Source organism: Stegostoma tigrinum, chromosome 5 (genome assembly GCF_030684315.1).
Source record: "Stegostoma tigrinum isolate sSteTig4 chromosome 5, sSteTig4.hap1, whole genome shotgun sequence".
Classification (NCBI taxonomy): Eukaryota; Metazoa; Chordata; class Chondrichthyes; order Orectolobiformes; family Stegostomatidae; genus Stegostoma; species Stegostoma tigrinum.
Genome location: NC_081358.1, coordinates 65,931,995 through 65,951,150, shown reverse-complemented (window position 1 = coordinate 65,951,150; position 19,156 = coordinate 65,931,995). Strand labels below are relative to the sequence as shown.

General features: G+C 43.8%; 1 protein-coding gene across 1 annotated transcript in view; it reads left to right on the top strand.

Moving 5' to 3' along the window:
- The first annotated feature begins 1,971 nt into the window (after positions 1-1,971).
- xkr4 (XK related 4) overlaps positions 1,972-19,156 on the top strand; it is a 358,022-nt gene continuing 340,837 nt past the window's right edge. The window contains exon 1 of the mRNA XM_048528449.2: positions 1,972-2,798. Within this exon, the coding sequence (XP_048384406.1) occupies positions 2,122-2,798 (677 nt within the window). The 5' untranslated portion in view covers positions 1,972-2,121. The remainder of the gene's footprint in view (positions 2,799-19,156) is intronic.

The following is a 19,156-nucleotide window of genomic DNA, read 5'->3' as shown; positions in this document are numbered from 1 at the left end:
ACCATTGGTCTGCAGGGTTCCGAAGCAAAATATGAGTTGCTGTTCCTACAACCTTCGGGTGGCATCATTGTGGGACTGTAGGAGGGCCAGGACTGCACCTCCCAGTTGCGAACCATTCCAACTCCCCCTCGCATTCCTTAGATGACAAGACAATCCTGGGCCTCCTGCAGTGCCACAATGATGCCACCTGAAGGTTGCAGGAACAGCAACTCATATTCTGCTTAGGAACCCTGCAGCCCAATGGTATAAATGTGGATTTCACAAGCTTTAAAATCTCCCCTTCCCCCACTGCATCCCAAAACCAGACCAGCTCGTGCCCCCCTCCCTAACCTGTTCTTCCTCTCATCTATCCCCTCCTTCCAACTCAAGCTGCACCTTCATTTCCTACCTCCTAACCTCATCCTGCCCCCTTGACCTGTCCATCCTCCCCAAAATGACCTATCCCCTCTCTACCTCCCCACCTATACTCGCCTCTACAGTCACCATCCCCGCCCCTTTAACTTGTCTGTCTCCTCTCCACCTATCTTCTCCTCTATCCACCTTTGATCTGCCTCCTATTTATTTCAGAGCCCTCTCCCCATCCCCCATTTCTGATGAAGGGTCTAGGCTCGAAACATTAGCTTTTGTGCTCCTAAGATGCTGCTTAGCCTGTTGTGTCCATCCAGCTCCACACTTTGTTATCTTGGTTTCTCCAGCATCTGCAGTTCCCATTATCCTAAATGACCCTTGATGATATTGGTGAAGCTGGTGTTTTCCCATCCCTAATCCACATAGATGGAAGGTGCAAATAATCACTGCACATGGGATATGCCCAGAGATCATAAGATGTAGGAACAGAAGTAGGCTATCCAGCCCATAAGGTCTGCTTCAAGTAGGCTATCCAGTCAAGCACTAACCGCTTCACCTTTCAAATGTGATCATGGTTAATCTAATAATCTTCAATCCTGAGCTGTTGGAGAATGCTGGATAAGACTCATGCAAGTCAATTATCTCCATTTCTCCAGTAAAGTATTTTGCTGCTCATTAATTTATTTTCCAACTCTGTGTCTGTGTATATGTGTTGCCCTTCTCCTTATTTTGTTTTGTTTCAAATGCCACTTTACTTGTAATATATTCCAGTTCCAACAATCTGTTCTTTCATCAAATGCTGACTGATCTGCTGAGTACTTTTTTTTCCCATTTTTCTCTTGTTTTGGTCTTAGATTTTCAGCATTTAAACCATCTTGATTTTTGTTTACAAAAACAAAGTTGCTGGAAAAGCTCAGCAGGTCTGGCATCATCTGTGGAGGAGAAAACAGAGTTAACGTTTCAGGTCCAGTGACCCTTCCTCCAAATTTTTTGTTTATATATTTAAACCATCTTTAAATGTTTTTGACCACTTCTTAAGAATCTAATGTCAAGTTCAAGGGTTCGAGAATGAGTGCTTGCAATGATATTCACTTTCTTCAAAGTTATCATTTATGCTAGCGACATCTATTGGCAGAGTATCTGTACTTCTTTGATACTGTCAAGCTTCCTAATCTGAACATACATTTACAATAACAATGTTACTTTGCCTGTCAAACTAGCGATTATTTTATTTGTACTACCGTGTGGCAAGATTGCATAGCTTTCGATGATACTACATTGATAAGCGCTGTTTACAGGCAGAAGCTACTGTCAGATCAAAGGTAAGAGTATTTGCAACATTTTCTACGAAGATCTCAATAAATTAAAGTACGTGAAATAGCCATATTTTATGAGTTCTCCTTGCATTTTCCTTTGAAATTTGGAAATATTTTGAAATAAAAGTAGAAAATGTTGCATGTTCACAGTAGGTTTGTCTACGTTGTGGAGATAAGAGCATGTTAAAAATTCAGGCGAGGTAGCTTTCCTCAGAATTCAAGTTTGTGCGAATACCATTTGGCGAGAGCGAAGACAGTCTCTTTCTTCGCCATACGCATGTCTCTCCATCAGTGCGAGATAGCGGAAGTTTAATGCAATCTAACCAGTTTCACATACCGGAAGTGGAGGTCGCCCTGTTCATTGACGGCACCAGAGAGAGAAAGAAGTAAGAGGAAACGAGGGAAAGATCGAGAGAAGGAGTGGAAGAGGGGGTGGGGGTTGGGGGGAGGCTGTCTGATGGCTGCCAAGTCGGACGGACTGTTAAAGATGAAGAAGAGCGACGTGGCATTTACCCCTTTGCAGAATTCGGAGCACTCATGCTCGAAGCAGCATCAGGACCATGGACAGCAGCAGCAGCAACAGCAGCAGCTGGAGGATGAGCACGAGCAGGAACGGGAAAGGGTGAGCGCAGAGCCCGTCTCAGCGGAGCTGTCCTCTCGCTGTTGCACGGGACTGTGCCGGGGTCGCTGCCTGCGCTTCGCCCGCCACCAGAGGTACACTCTATGGGACGGCCTGTGGATCGTGGCCGCGGTCACTGTCTACTTCTCTGACGTTGGCACAGACGTGTGGCTGGCCGTGGACTATTACCTGCATTCCCGTTACTGGTGGTTCGGATTGACTCTCTTCTTCGTGGTGTTGGGCTCCCTCGCCGTGCAGGTCTTCAGTTTCAGATGGTTCATCCACGATTTCGGCGCTAATAACGGAGCCGGCGCCCGAAGCAGCAGCCCCGTGGATGGCAAGTTACTGAGCAGCGTTGGGGGAGGCGGCGAGACCGACGCCCGATCTCCACAACGTCAGCCTTCAACGACCAGGACCAAGAATATCGGCAAAGGCAGCAAGACATCTTCATGTTCCTTCTGCATCTGGCTTCTACAGTCAATCATCCACATCCTTCAGCTGGGACAGCTTTGGAGGTAACCTACAGTCATAACGCCAAATCGTTGTAGCAATAGCTGTGGGAAAGGCAAACCGCATAGCACATGCAGTAACGCAAACCGAAATCTGCTGAAGTAGCCTGGCCCTTCAGTAATTGCCATTCCGATACTCCAATACAAATCTCCCTGACAGTTGCTCTGTAAAGGTCTGGAAGTGCAGACAAAATCGAAATTATTCAACATGCTAATGGTTTGTTAATTTTGATGGTTTGGCGTCATTTTAGTGTCAATCCATTCAGCCATTCAGAATATTGCTGTCAGCAAGGTCTGTGGTCGGTGTAGCTCTGTTGGTTGTTTTGTAAGGATGCAATTTTGCACCATTTAAAGAATGTTGTCATACCTTTCGGGAGACCGGAAGTGTTCGCATATGGCATTCGGGACCATTCTTTTAAATTTGCAGCTAGTGCATTTTGAAAAAAAAATCTTGTTGTTGCAGGATTTGCATCAGATCATTGTTCCACCTACCCAATATGGTGTGGCTAAAGATAAATATTGGCATTATTGCAGCAAAGCCGTATTAAATATTCATCTGAATGAATCGGACACCATAAACTCATTAACACCTCCTTAAATATTATTTTGTACACATCATGACATCCAGTTGAAAAGCTAAGCGTTTTGATAAGAAGTGTTTTGCAAAACACTCTAACATATCAGTCCACTCGTTAAAATATCGACACGCTTCCAATTTAATAACGCTATCAAAATATGTCATAATTGAAGGGACTACTACACAGATTAGACTAGAGCTTTAAACGGACCTGTACGGTTTCTGAATTAGTTGCTTGTTTGGACTGCAAACAGATCACAGCGATGATCGTTCCCCTATAATTAATCAGTACTGCTGTTTCATTACTTCTTATTGCTGGATACTTCAATTCGTTGAGTCAACTAGTAATTTTGTGATTATGTTCGGTGTAGGGTTATGCGTTGTACTTCCTGAGTCTGGTACTTGTGCAAAAATAGCCCATGCTCTATTTAGAAATAGGGCAAAGGTACGAGTGCTTACTCTTGGCAACTACTATTTAGAAACCTGCTGTTTGAATTTAACATAAGAGATGACAAGGTGTAGAGCTGGTTGAACACAACAGGCCAAGCAGCAGCAGAGGAGCAGGAAAGCTGACGTTTCGGGCCTAGATCCTTCTTCAGAAATTAACATTTGCTTGGAGAGAAAGAATGGTCAGTCTCCTTTAATCATATATACAATATATGTTGCAGAAAAATGGTAGTGGTTCAAAATATGTGCCCAAGACAGCGCTGGGAACGTTTTGGGAAGATAAAGGTCGAAAATATTGAATTGATCTTTTTTCGTACATTTAGAATGTAACATTCGTTTACAAGATAATTGATACTGACAGATTACTAGAGCTGTCGACTCGAGTTTACGACATTGCTTTAAAGATAAAATAAATTTGATTGAAATTTAGGTAGAATTAATGTTATCAAACTAACTCATTCACAAAGTAGACTTTTTTTCAGAGAGAATTTTAAAAATTAATAACGTTTTCCTTGGAAAAAATGAATCATGCTGATAATGTCATATTCTATTTCCTCCTACTTCAGTGGAAAGTTTTAAAACGAGATGGTGATAAATCACTGGCAGCCCAATACATTACCATTGTACTTTAATTATTTAAAAGAACACAGTTCAGAACTGCTTCGTGGCATGAATTAATTTCACAAGTGAAAGAATATTAGTAAGCCACAGAGATAGTGGGAAATGCCGATGCTGGAAAATCTGAGATAACAATGTATAGAGCTGGATGAGCACAGCAAGGCAAGCAGCATCAGAGGAGCAGGAAAGCTGATGTTGCAAATCTAGACCCTTCAGAAATGGAGGAGGGGAAGGGGATTCTGAAATAAATATGAAGAGATGGGGAGGCAGATAGAAGATAGATAAAGGAGAAGATAGGTGGAGGGGAGACAGACAGTTCAACGAGGTGGGGTTGGAGATAGATCAGGTCAAGATCTCATATTTCACTTGGGAACACTGCAGCCCAATGGTATCAATGTGGATTTCACAAGCTTCAAAATCTCCCCTCTCCCAACCGCAGCCCCAAACCAGACCAGCTCACCCACCTCCCTAACCTGCCCTTCCTCCCACCTATCCACTCCTCCCAACTCAAGCCCCACCCCTATCTCCTACTTTCTAGCCTCATCCTGCCTCCTTGACCTGTCTGTCATCCCTGGGCTGGCCTATCCCTCCCTAACTCCCCACCTTTACTCGTTCCAACCCCACCTCTTTGACCTGTCTGTCTCCTCTCTACTTATCTTTTTTCCATCTTCTATCCACCTCCCCTCTCCCTATTTATTTCAGAATCCCCTTCCCCTCCCCCATTTTTGAAGCAGAGTCTAGACCCAAAACATTAGCTTTCCTGCTCCTCTGATGCTGTTGGCCTCCTATGTTCACCCAGCTCTACACCATGCTGCAGTAGTCACCACAGCTGTTCAGTTATATTCTTGTTATTTAGTGGTCATTACTCATGTTGCATGTGCAAGTGATTTTTCACATCACAGACCATTAAATTCTAACTGTAAGGTGTGATGTAATTTTTGCCCAACAGTTATGACATGAATCACACTACAGTGGCACTGTTGATCCATTGAGAAATGCAACATAATTTATCACCTCACTAGTCATATACTAGGTAGAATTCTACTGCAAGACCATATGGTAAAATTTATTCATCGCCTTTGGCCACAATCACCACGATACTTTAATTTTAAAACCCATTTCTTCCATGCGTTACAGAAAGGCACGACAACATCTCTAAAACATAAGAACATAAGAACTAGTGGCAGGAATAGACCGTTCTGCCCTTCAAGTCTGCTCTGCCATTCAATAAGGTCATGGCTGGTCTTTACATGGACTCAGATCCACTTACCTATGTTCTCACCGTATCCCTTAATTCCTTTATTGTTAAAAAAAACTACCTTAGCTTTAAAAACGTTTACTGAAGTAGCGTCAACTACTTCACTGGGCAAGGAATTCCATAGATTAACTCTGAATGAAGAAGTTCCTTCTCAATTCAGTCTTAAATCTGCTCCCTCCAATCTTGAGGCTATGCCCTCTTGTCCTAGCTTCACCTGCCAGTGGGAACATTGTTTCTATTTCTACCTTATCTATTCCCTTCATAATTTTATATGTTTCTATAAGATCCCCATCAATCTTCTGAATCCCAGTGACTATAATCCTAATTTATTCAGTCTGTCCTCATAAGCCAATCCCCTCCACTCCGGAATCAACCTAGTGAACCTCCTCTGCAGCCCTTCCAGTGCCAGTACATCTTTTCTCAGGTAAGGAGATCAAAACTGCACACAATACCCAGGTGTGGCCTCACCAGCACCTTATACAGCTGCAACATAACCTCTCTGCTTTTCAGCTCAATCCCTTAAACAATAAAGGGCAAAATTCAATTTGCCTTCCTAATTACTTGTCGTACCTGCAGACAAACCTTCTGTGATTCCTACATGAGGACACCCAGGTCCCTCTGCATAGCAGCATGCTGCAACTTTTTACCATTGCATTTTTTAAAATCTTTCTTCGCCAGTGAAAAGTACAAATATCCTTAAAAATGGAACCAACTAATGCAAGTTATATGCTAAATACACCCTTGTTTATCTAGAACTCATCAGCTGCTCTGCACTGGACCTCCTCTCAGTACTGGTCTGAGATCGCTCCACTTAGGCGGGTATTTCATCAACAAGTCACACTCTCTTGACACAGTGAAAATCTTTCACACTGATCCCGCTTTCTTAGAGCCAATTCTCAGAGCAAACAGAATCTCTGGCACAGAGATAGTAGAAATTGCAGATGCTGGAGAATCTCATATAACAAGGTGTAGAACTGGATGAACGCAGCATGCCAAGCAGGATCAGAGGTGTAGGAATGCTGACGTTTTGGGCCTAGACCCTTCTTCAGAAAAAAATTTTCTGAAGAGGGGTTTAGGCCTGAAACATCAACTTTCCTGCTCCTCTGATGCTGCTTGGCCTGCTGTGTTCATCCATCTCTACACCTTGTTATCTCAGAATCTCTGGCACTCCTGTTTATATATCATCCAGAGCTCTCTAATTGGACCAGTTTAACAAACCCAATCAGGGAACTCATATTCTATGAGGTCCATGTGGCTGACCTTGTTATAATCACTATACAGACTATGAAGAAAAATGGAAAAAGACATTTTTATAGTCAACAACAGTGGCTAAAGAAGGGACAGAATACCAGATGTGACACTCTAGTCATTTCACAACTGACAGCTGTGCAGTCTCCCCATTCTTGCATTGAGGAGAAGGAGAAATGGGTGCCTCCCAGCTACCTACAGACAAAATTGAATATCAACAGCTATATGGCAGACAAAATTCATGCAGCCTGTTTTGATGTCAGGAGCAAGTGAAATACAATTACGAGCATGACGATCAATTGAACCTTTTTTCGTATTGACAGTTCTAATTCACAATTTTAATGTGAGTTTTCAAGTGTCCCATTGGAGATGGTCCAGGAGGTCACTCTTTTATAGCGACACCTTTAAGGTAGCATTGTGATTGCGTGACACCCACACTTTGGTGGAACTGGCAATTCAGACTGCTGGGTTTTCACCCGGTGATTCAGAAATCACATGTGAGCAAGAGCAGACAGAAAAGATGAAGATAGGAGTATAATGTCTGTATCATGCTCCAAACTCTGCTAAGCTTCACATGGCTGCTGATCATTGGGAGCTATTAATAACTGGCTACATCTCAGTGAACGAGCAGAGAATGTATAACATCCAGTAGGCATTCCAGCTGTAAAGTAGTTCCAGAGGGACAAAGGAGTCTGTCTCAGGCATGACTGTCAATGGGCCTTTGTGATAATGTCCTCATCGTGCAATAAGTGACTACCTGGATGAATGCATGCAGCCCTCTTTGATTATCAGCTTAAACAGAATAAATAAAACTCTAGCCTTGCTTGCTCCTCATCCCATAGATTTGCAGCAAAGTATTCTCTATTCAATGTTAGCAGGAAGGTGCAGCCAATCTTGAGAGGGGTCGTGGTGGGAGAGAATATAGAAGCGAGTACTCATCTTGAAGCACTTCTAATACTCAGCAACTTCATCCCACCCTCAGTTAATATTTCATATCCAGCTTGGGTGTTAATGGCCCAGTGTAACACAGTACAGGTGGAATAGTCTTTGCTGGGTTCCTCAAAGGCTTCAAAACCCAGAGTATGTAAATCTCAGCAGTCAGAGCAGGGATTAAATAGTTTGTCTCTAATACAGGACTTGTAAAATGCCAGATGGTAAGTGCTAAAAAGATTAAAGATTTGTAGGTACACAGTAGTGAATGTTGGCTGTGCAGCACCATAGTGGTACATTGATATATTTCGTATTTTATTTCTGAACAACTAAAATATTCTGTTTTGCCCACAGTCCCATGTTTACGATTTCTGAATATTGTTTAGCAAGGAGACATTTCATTTATGTTGACTAAGACATCAAGTGATACCACAATAGGGTCTTGAAAAAGATTTGTTTACAAGACTGTTTAGCGTTAATGAGATAATGGGAACTGCAGATGCTGGAGATTCCAAGATAATAAAATGTGAGGCTGGATGAACACAGCAGGCCAAGCAGCATCTCAGGAGCACAAAAGCTGACATTTCGGGCCTAGACCCTTCATCAGAGAGGGGGATGGGGGGAGGGAACTGGAATAAATAGGGAGAGAGGGGGAGGCGGACCGAAGATGGAGAGTAAAGAAGATAGGTGGAGAGGGTGTAGGTGGGGAGGTAGGGAGGGGATAGGTCAGTCCAGGGAAGACGGACAGGTCAAGGAGGTGGGATGAGGTTAGTAGGTAGCTGGGGGTGCGGCTTGGGGTGGGAGGAAGGGATGGGTGAGAGGAAGAACCGGTTAGGGAGGCAGAGACAGGTTGGACCGGTTTTGGGATGCAGTGGGTGGGGGGCAAGAGCTGGGCTGGTTGTGTGGTGCAGTGGGGGGAGGGGATGAACTGGGCTGGTTTAGGGATGCAGTGGGGGAAGGGGAGATTTTGAAACTGGTGAAGTCCACATTGATACCATATGGCTGCAGGGTTCCCAGGCGGAATATGAGTTGCTGTTCCTGCAACCTTCGGGTGGCATCATTGTGGCAGTGCAGGAGGCCCATGATGGACATGTCATCAAGAGAATGGGAGGGGGAGTGGAAATGGTTTGCGACTGGGAGGTGCAGTTGTTTGTTGCGAACTGAGCGGAGGTGTTCTGCAAAGCGGTCCCCAAGCCTCCGCTTGGTTTCCCCAATGTAGAGGAAGCCGCACCGGGTACAGTGGATGCAGTATACCACATTGGCAGATGTGCAGGTGAACCTCTGCTTAATGTGGAATGTCATCTTGGGGCCTGGGATGGGGGTGAGGGAGGAGGTGTGGGGACAAGTGTAGCATTTCCTGCGGTTGCAGGGGAAGGTGCCGGGTGTGGTGGGGTTGGAGGGCAGTGTGGAGCGAACAAGGGAGTCACGGAGAGAGTGGTCTCTCCGGAAAGCAGACAGGGGAGGGGATGGAAAAATGTCTTGGGTGGTGGGGTCGGATTGTAAATGGCGGAAGTGTCGGAGGATAATGCGTTGTATCCGGAGGTTGGTGGGGTGGTGTGTGAGAACGAGGGGGATCCTCTTGGGGCGGTTGTGGCGGGGGCGGGGTGTGAGGGATGTGTCGCGGGAGATGCGGGAGACGCGGTCAAGGGCGTTCTGTAGTCTCTTCAGAAGATTGCAGTGAAGAGCAGATAGAAAGTGATGTGGCCAAGGCAGTAGCCCTGGATACTACCATCAATGTGAGTTCACTTAGGGTTCACAATATGGTGCAAAAACCACTTACTTCGAAATAACATTAACGCTAAACAAGATAATAAAATGTGAGGCTGGATGAACACAGCAGGCCAAGCAGCATCTCAGGAGCACAAAAGCTGACGTTTCGGGCCTAGACCCTTCATCAGAGAGGGGGATGGGGGGAGGGAACTGGAATAAATAGGGAGAGAGGGGGAGGCGGACCGAAGATGGAGAGTAAAGAAGATAGGTGGAGAGGGTGTAGGTGGGGAGGTAGGGAGGGGATAGGTCAGTCCAGGGAAGACGGACAGGTCAAGGAGGTGGGATGAGGTTAGTAGGTAGCTGGGGGTGCGGCTTGGGGTGGGAGGTTAAGGACCGCAACTTTCCCCCCACGGTGATTGAGAACGCCCTTGACCGCGTCTCCCGCATCTCCCGCGACACATCCCTCACACCCCGCCCCCGCCACAACCGCCCCAAGAGGATCCCCCTCGTTCTCACACACCACCCCACCAACCTCCGGATACAACGCATTATCCTCCGACACTTCCGCCATTTACAATCCGACCCCACCACCCAAGACATTTTTCCATCCCCTCCCCTGTCTGCTTTCCGGAGAGACCACTCTCTCCGTGACTCCCTTGTTCGCTCCACACTGCCCTCCAACCCCACCACACCCGGCACCTTCCCCTGCAACCGCAGGAAATGCTACACTTGTCCCCACACCTCCTCCCTCACCCCCATCCCAGGCCCCAAGATGACATTCCACATTAAGCAGAGGTTCACCTGCACATCTGCCAATGTGGTATACTGCATCCACTGTACCCGGTGCGGCTTCCTCTACATTGGGGAAACCAAGCGGAGGCTTGGGGACCGCTTTGCAGAACACCTCCGCTCAGTTCGCAACAAACAACTGCACCTCCCAGTCGCAAACCATTTCCACTCCCCCTCCCATTCTCTTGATGACATGTCCATCATGGGCCTCCTGCACTGCCACAATGATGCCACCCGAAGGTTGCAGGAACAGCAACTCATATTCCGCCTGGGAACCCTGCAGCCATATGGTATCAATGTGGACTTCACCAGTTTCAAAATCTCCCCTTCCCCCACTGCATCCCTAAACCAGCCCAGTACATCCCCTCCCCCCACTGCACCACACAACCAGCCCAGCTCTTCCCCCCCACCCACTGCATCCCAAAACCGGTCCAACCTGTCTCTGCCTCCCTAACCGGTTCTTCCTCTCACCCATCCCTTCCTCCCACCCCAAGCCGCACCCCCAGCTACCTACTAACCTCATCCCACCTCCTTGACCTGTCCGTCTTCCCTGGACTGACCTATCCCCTCCCTACCTCCCCACCTACACCCTCTCCACCTATCTTCTTTACTCTCCATCTTCGGTCCGCCTCCCCCTCTCTCCCTATTTATTCCAGTTCCCTCCCCCCATCCCCCTCTCTGATGAAGGGTCTAGGCCCGAAACGTCAGCTTTTGTGCTCCTGAGATGCTGCTTGGCCTGCTGTGTTCATCCAGCCTCACATTTTATTATCTTGTTTAGCGTTAATGTTATTTCGAAGTAAGTGGTTTTTGCACCATATTGTGAACCCTAAGTGAACTCACATTGATGGTAGTATCCAGGGCTACTGCCTTGGCCACATCACTTTCTATCTGCTCTTCACTGCAATCTTCTGAAGAGACTACATGGTCTGAACCTTGTCCCGCCTACAGGTTCAAAGATTGCTCCTGTGCAATGTTTTAAATAGCACTATATCTTTGCTATCAAGTGTGAAGAAAAGATGAATAATTGTGTAGCAAAATTTCATTGCAACTGCTCGTGTGTATGTTCATAAGCTTTTGTTAAAATGTACACCTGGTTCTGTTGTCTAATATTATGCATATAGGATGAGAAGTTATTTACAGTTTTTACTTGTTCTGATATGGCATTGATGAATTTTGATAAGTGTTACAAAATCTTAAGGGATTGGATTAAATATAATATGCTCCTACACCATGTAGTATAATTATGGTATAATAGTTATTCGGCAGAAGACCCTGAATTGCATGTGTTTGAATATTGATAAGTTTAACATCTATTCTTCCCAACAACAAGAAGCAAAGTTGCTGGTAAAGCCCAGCAGGTCTGGCAGCATCTGCAAAGGCAAAAACAGAGTTAATGTTTCAGGTCCAGTGTCCCTTCCTCACAAGTGATGGTGGCTGGGAATATCAGTTCATATACAGAAATTAGGAAGGTGTGTGGGGTTGGGAGTAAATGATAGTATCGGGACCAAAGAGAGAGAAAGGCAGTTGGACAGACAAAGGAGTTGCTAACGACCAGGCCGGGAGGGTGAATAGCTGTTAATGGGGACTGTTAGTAACTAACAACAGGGGGTATGTAATGGCAGGTTATGTGATAACTAGGCCTGGTGTATGGGGTAGGGGGCTGGGACATGGGAGTGTTTAGGTTCTAAAATTATTGAACTCGATATTGAGTCCGGAAGGATATAAGGTCTCCAAGTGGAAAATGAGGCATTGTTCCTCCAGTTTGTCTTGGGCTTTGCTGGAACACTGCAGCAAGCCAGACACGAAGATGTTGGCCAGGGAGCTGGGTGATGCACAAGAGTGGCAATCAACAGGTAGTTCAGGGTCTTTTCTGCGAGCAGCACATAGCAGTTCTGAAAAGCGGTCACCAAGTAAGATCTCCGCCTCTGGCTTGCTGCAATGTTCCAGTGAAGCCCAGCGCCAGCTGGAGGAACAACACTTCATTTTCTGCTTGGGGACCCTACAGCCTTCCTGACTCAATATTGAGTTCAATAATTTTAGGGCCTTAACTCTCCCATGTCTCAGCTCCCCACCCCACACACCAGGCCTTGCTACCACTACACACCCCCTGATCTTAGTCACTAACAGTCCCCATTAACAACTATTCACCCTCCCAGCCTGACCGTTAGCAACTCCTTTTTCTGTCCAACTGTCTTTCTCTCTCTTTGGGCCCTATCCTATTGTTTACTCCCAACCCCACGCACCTCCCTATTTTCTGCATATAAACTGACATTTTCCCAGCCACCATTAGTTCTGAGGAAGGGTCACGGAATGTTAACTCTGTTCTTTCCTTCACAGATGCTGCCAGACCTGCCGGGCTTTTCCTGCAACTTTGTTTTTGTTCCTGATTTACAGCATCCACAGTTCTTTCTGTTTCTATTCCTCCCAAACAGTTCAAATTTGTTATACCATAATACATTTAACATGTACTTTAATCTAAGTAAAAGCATTCATGGAATAATTTCACACAAAACAATTGTATGTTAAAGATGCATTATTTTCTTTCATCTATAATTGTCAGAAGATTGATTGACTGCATTGATTGCGTATTTAAATCAAGAGATTGAAGCAACATTTGTCCTTTCATTGGGATGGTTTGTTCAAGAGAATTGCAGTTACATCAGATTTTTATGACTCGATCATGCATAGTTATCTGGCGTGAGTTTCGGTCTGAAAGTCTTTTATGAATAAAGGAATCTGAAGAACACAAAGTTCTATGACAGGTTATGTTATTCACTGGCGAAGAAAGATCTGATCCATCCTAACGTCTGGTGAAATTGTCAAGAAGGTTATTATGAAATATATCTAATACAATGAACTACAATATACTATGCTTCTCAATTATTTTTGGTCAAATAAATGGATCATAAAAGATCTATTACCATACTTATGATTGTAGACCGATCTTTTCATAAACTATTTTGACTCGGTAGACATGTACAAAATGATCAGCGGTATAAATAGGGTGGACAGCCAGCGACTTTTTCCTTGGGGGGAGGTAGCTATTACAAGGGGGCATAGTCTTAAAGTGAGTGGAGGTAGATCTAGGGGAGTCGTCAGAGGTAGTTTTTTTACTCAGAGAGTGGTAGGGACATAGAATGCATTGCTGGAGGGGATAGTGGAGTCGGGCTCATTAGAAACATTTAAGCTGCTATTGCATAGGCAAATGGATGACAGTATAAGGTAGGGGTGGAAGTTACATAGACCTAAGATTTAGGGTAAAAGTTCCGCACAACATCGTGGGCCGAAGGGCCTGTACTGTGCTGTACTGTTCTTTGTTCTAACAATCCAGAGCTGCAACTCATTTTACTTCTATTATATGCCTTTACATTTCTGGTGAGACTGTTAACCCTTTGGACTAAAGAAAGGGAGGGTAAAAAAAATTGGATAAACTTCATAGTGTGAATTATAAGTTAATGCAAAACTGTGGATTTAAAGCACAATATGTAATTAGATTACTGAAAAAGCTGTTGCATACTTTTAGCAGAATGGCACAGTCAAAAATTTAAAGTAAGTTAATAGCAGATTTTGTTTTTAATGATACAGGAAATAGATCAATGCAATGGAATACTTGCACTGGATCGTAGTTGGGTGATGCAAAACCACTTTCTGAGTTTACTCTAGTGACTACTAAATAATTTACTGAATTTTATTTGTAAGAATTTGCTTTATTAGTAATCTGTGAGATTAGATATATTCATAACAGGAAACAAAATTACCAGAGACTAAAAACAAGTTGTGGTTTTGTACAGCAAAAGGAATAAAATTTCCTGTGCTCTTACATGTATTATAGTTAAATATACCATGAATTATATATCTGTATGTTCACTATTTTGATGATTGTGTTATTCAAAATATTGATCTGGTTTGAAAATAATGCATTGTACATCTTATAACAAAATGACTGAGATTGTATAATATTATATATAAGTTAATAGAAATTTCAAAAAGAACTGTAATTGAAGTTGTTCCAATAAGCAAGTATTTTACTTTTAATTAAAATGATCCTTTGCTAATCACCAAAATGAACCCTAGATTTAAAATTAGAATTAAAGAAAGTGAAACTTTTTTGTGTAAATGTGTAAATGATATTTGAAAATCACATTTTCACGGCAAGGTGGTGATGATCAAATACGAAACATGCTAAATTATTAACATATTGCACCAGTTCACAGTTGATCAAATAGATGCATCACTTATTATGACAAAGGCAGATGAAAGAAATAAAAGTATAGGATTGTGAAAAAAATCATTAGATTGATGGTGAGGAGATTATTTAAGAAGTTTACATATTGAATATAGTGTGCAATGATACTTTCCCAATCTGATATTTCATTGAGTGAGTTATGCTATTGCTTTAACTAGTTACGTGATGCTAAAGTTTCAACAACTATATGTCAGAGCTGACAAAACTGATAACACTAAGTGCAGTGTTTCACTTGACGTGAAAGATTGGCTCAAATCCCAGCTTTAACTGACCATTTCACACAGGTGCTGCATTATTACGTGCAACACCAGTAAGCTACCAGGCTAAACAGAGCAAGCTGGCAGACTACCACATTGTTTCTAATCATCGAAAGAGGACCAGTATTCATTGTATATCAGGCATGCAGATGATACATCTCACCCAATACAGTTGACTCTGCTAATGAAATTTTTCAAGGGATTTAAAGAATTTGCTGTACATTTCTCTATCTTCGATGCATACAGGAGGGCTGGAAGCATTGCTGTCCTGTAAACCATCAGCTTGCTGTTGGTCTTTGTCATCAAACACTCTTCTTCACATAGTCAAAGACTACACTAGAAAGCTGGAGACAATGTTGAATTTTGCCTCCAATGTCTGTTTTTCTGAGAGGAGAAGAATTGATCCATATTATGTAATGGCTCACTATGGATCTTTATAGGTGGGGTTTTGGGGTCAATGTTACAGAAGCAGAGTGGTAGAGTTGTTTTTTTGATAGCCGAAGGTCCATTCTCTTATGTGTCTCCTTTAATGCATCAATGATAGTTTGGTGTTCAGCCTCAGCATATGACCACAACAAAGTGTTATTTGTATCCTGCAGCTCCTTGACAGAAGTTGAGTAGCCTTGGTTCTGGGCTGGAAGTGACATACTGTGAACAGTTTCCTCCTAATCCTATTGATTCACTCCACTCCAGCAGAAAGTGAAATAACTGCACAGAGGCCATTACCTCATCACAAAGTCACCCTTCATTTAGACATGGAAAGTTCTTGATACTTACTCACTCCCTCAGAGGTGAAGAGAATATCTGATACTCCAGTTCGTACCTTTCAGCCAGGGCTCTCTGTTTGGAGTAGATTAACAGCCTCAATCAGGGAACACATATTCTCTAAGGTCCACCTGGCTGACCTCGCTACAATCACTACAGAAAGATTCATGGATATAGAGTGGAGTGATGTGGCAAAGAAGCCAATATCTTTTTTAGTGGTTTGGGCAAAATGTGCGGCTCAATTAAAAAAATACAAGCCTCTTGTGCATAAGCCACTTGAGGCACTGACTGAAATAATACAGAGATCACATTCTCTTTGTCTTTGTCGATGCTTTGAAGAGGGTGCAGAGGAGGTTCACCAGGATGTTGCCTGGTATGAGGGTTCTAGCTATGAAGAGAGATTGAATAGATTAGGATTATTTTCATTAGAAAGATGGAGATTGAGGGGGGACCTGATTGAGGTCTACAAAATCATGAGGGGTATAGACAGGGTGGATAGCAAAAAGCTTTTTCCCAGAGTGAGGGACCAATTACTAGGGGTCATGAGTTCAAAGTGAGAGGAGGAAAGTTTAAGGGAGATATGCGTGGAAAGTTCTTTACACAGAGGGTGGTGGGCTCCTGGAATGCGTTGCCAGCGGAAGTGGTAGACGCAGACATGTTAGCGTCTTTTAAGATATATTTGGACAGGTACATGGATGGGCAGGGAGCAAATGGACACAGACCGTTAGAAAATAGATGACAGGTTAGACAGAGGATCTTGATCGGCGCAGGCTTGGAGGGCCGAAGGGCCTGTTCCTGTGCTGTAGGTTTCTTTGTTTCTTTGTTGTCTTTTCTTGAAACTTGTCTCTTTCAATGTATTCTTTTGTAGGCAAGTAAACATTTCTTTGCAATACTGTTTGGTAAATTACTTGCGGTTACAATTAATTCTTCAGAATACACGGCACTACTGGTAGTGTTTAAAAATTGGAAATTATATTTGAAAACTAAAATTGATTTGTTACTTTTTTCTATTATTGATGTACGTCATGGATTGATATTTCATAATTGTTGAGGGAAGGAGTGGGTGCTGTCAACAAAGGCATTATAAACCGGTTGATCTGTGGGATGGATGTTCCTGTGAGCTTCAGGACTCCAACAGAGTCTAAATAGGGCTGCTGAACCTGCACTTCCCAGCAGTGAAACTGCCACAGTAATATTCCCGGTGGTGAAATTCTCGAACACAGTCAGAAGGTTGGAAGCGTCAGGAGGTGAGATGGATGTTGACGAAGCAATTAGGAAATCCTAAGGACAAAATAGAGCTGGTCTTTGAGAGGAATATGATTAAATATATTTGTCAGAGGAAGTAAGTAGTCAACCCCTTGAATTAGAGGGAAAACCCTCTAGAAGGTTCACTGATGCCACAAATGTGACCTTTCCTCCTTGTGGCCCATCTTTGGGCACAAAACCTGGAATTTCAATAGCCCCAGCCTGCTGGAGAGCGGTCAGATCCGTTCAGCAAGCAACCTCCACATGCAGCAAAGGGCCACACCACCACCAGAACAAAATGCTAACAAATGAATGAAATTACCCCTACTTTGGGTCTTTATTATGCAAAGTGATGCAGGCAGCCAATCTGATTCCCTGGCCCTCCAAGGGAATTTCCTATCGGCTGCATTATGATGTCACCTGTTACAGCTCTCCCTATATTCCCATCACCCTTCCTCCAAGCCAATCATCTTGACCAAGTACATTCACCCAATGAATGTTTGTATATTAAAATTGTTGTGGAGTTGCTGAGATCTCCAAAATTGTATGTGAGCATTCAGTATAAGATTAACAAAAATTAACATCCTGAATATTTCCAATACCATTGGGTGTTTGATGTAGCAGTAACTTTATTTGTAAAAGGGATGTTATTAGTCAAACCTGCATTTTTTTTGCTGCTTAGTTGGGTGGCTTTCTTAAATCAGGAAACTTCTCCAATCAACAAGCCAACTGCAGTTTAAAAGTCCCTTTTATGCCAAACTTCACTGTTGTGAAATTGGAGTAGGTTCATGTCAGTTTTGCAGATGGCACAAACAAAACATAGGTGCCCATTAGCCAATAAGTGTCAAGGTGGTCTGCTAACAAAGCTGACCTATTTTACTGGAATAATAAAATGTGAGGCTGGATGAACACAGCAGGCCAAGCAGCATCTCAGGAGCACAAAAGCTGACGTTTCGGGCCTAGACCCTTCATCAGAGAGGGGGATGGGGTGAGGGTTCTGGAATAAATAGGGAGAGAGGGGGAGGCGGACCAAAGATGGAGAGAAAAGAAGATAGGTGGAGAGAGTATAGGTGGGGAGGTAGGGAGGGGATAGGTCAGTCCAGGGAAGACGGACAGGTCAAGGAGGTGGGATGAGGTTAGTAGGTAGATGGGGGTGCGGCTTGGGGTGGGAGGAAGGGATGGGTGAGAGGAAGAACAGGTTAGAGAGGCAAAGACAGGTTGGACTGATTTTGGGATGCAGTGGGTGGAGGGGAAGAGCTGGGCTGGTTGTGTGGTGCATTATCTCTGATACTATTTTACTGGAACTTTGCTTTAGAGGTTATTAGAGCCTGTAATTGTCACAATCCATTACCTTGTTCCAGCTTCATAACCTCATATACTATCTCTTAGCCATGTCATGCACTTTCATCCACTCACATTCCACTTCATTGCCATTCAACCAATATTCATTATGAGGAGATATCAGGACCTATGTGGAGAACAAAGAGCAATACAGCACAAGAATAAGCCCTTTGGCCCTCCAACTCTGCACCGACAGATTTTGAAGATGAAGAAATCACTCCTACTAATCTAATAATGTTTCCGTTAGACGGGGAGACTAGGACCCATGGGCACAGCCTTAAAATTAGAGGGGTTAAATTTAAAATGGAAATTAAATGACATTTCTTCAGCCAGAGAGCAGTGGGCTTGTGGAATTCATTGCCACAGAGTGCAGTGGAGGCCGGGACGTTAGATGCCTTCAAGGCAGAGATTGACAAATTCTTGATCTCAGAAGGAATCAAGGGCTATGGGGAGAGTGCAGGGAAGTGGAGTTGAAATGCTCATCAGCCATGATTTAAATGGCCGAGTGGACTTGATGGGCCAAATGGCCTTACTTCCACTCCTATGTCTTAAGGTCTTATGGCCTAATACAGCTTAGATACACTTGATAGTGAAAAGCTCCTGTTTGTGAAACACATTTAAAGCCAAAGTTCTCATGTGGCTAATCAGTCATAAAAGTAATCGCTAACTTGAAGGCAGCTAATCCTTGAATAGAAGAAAGAACAAAAAGCATTACAGCACAGGATCAGGCTCTTTGGCCTTGCAAGCCTGCACCAACATGCTGCCTGTGTCAACTAAAGACCCTGACTCTTCCAGGGACCATATTCCCATCCTATTCATGAATTCATTAATGTCAAGAGGCTCTTTAAAAGTCACTATCGTATCTGCTTCCATTAGCTCCCCTGCCAGTGAGTTCCAGGCACCCACCATCCTCTGTGTAAAACTCACCTCATA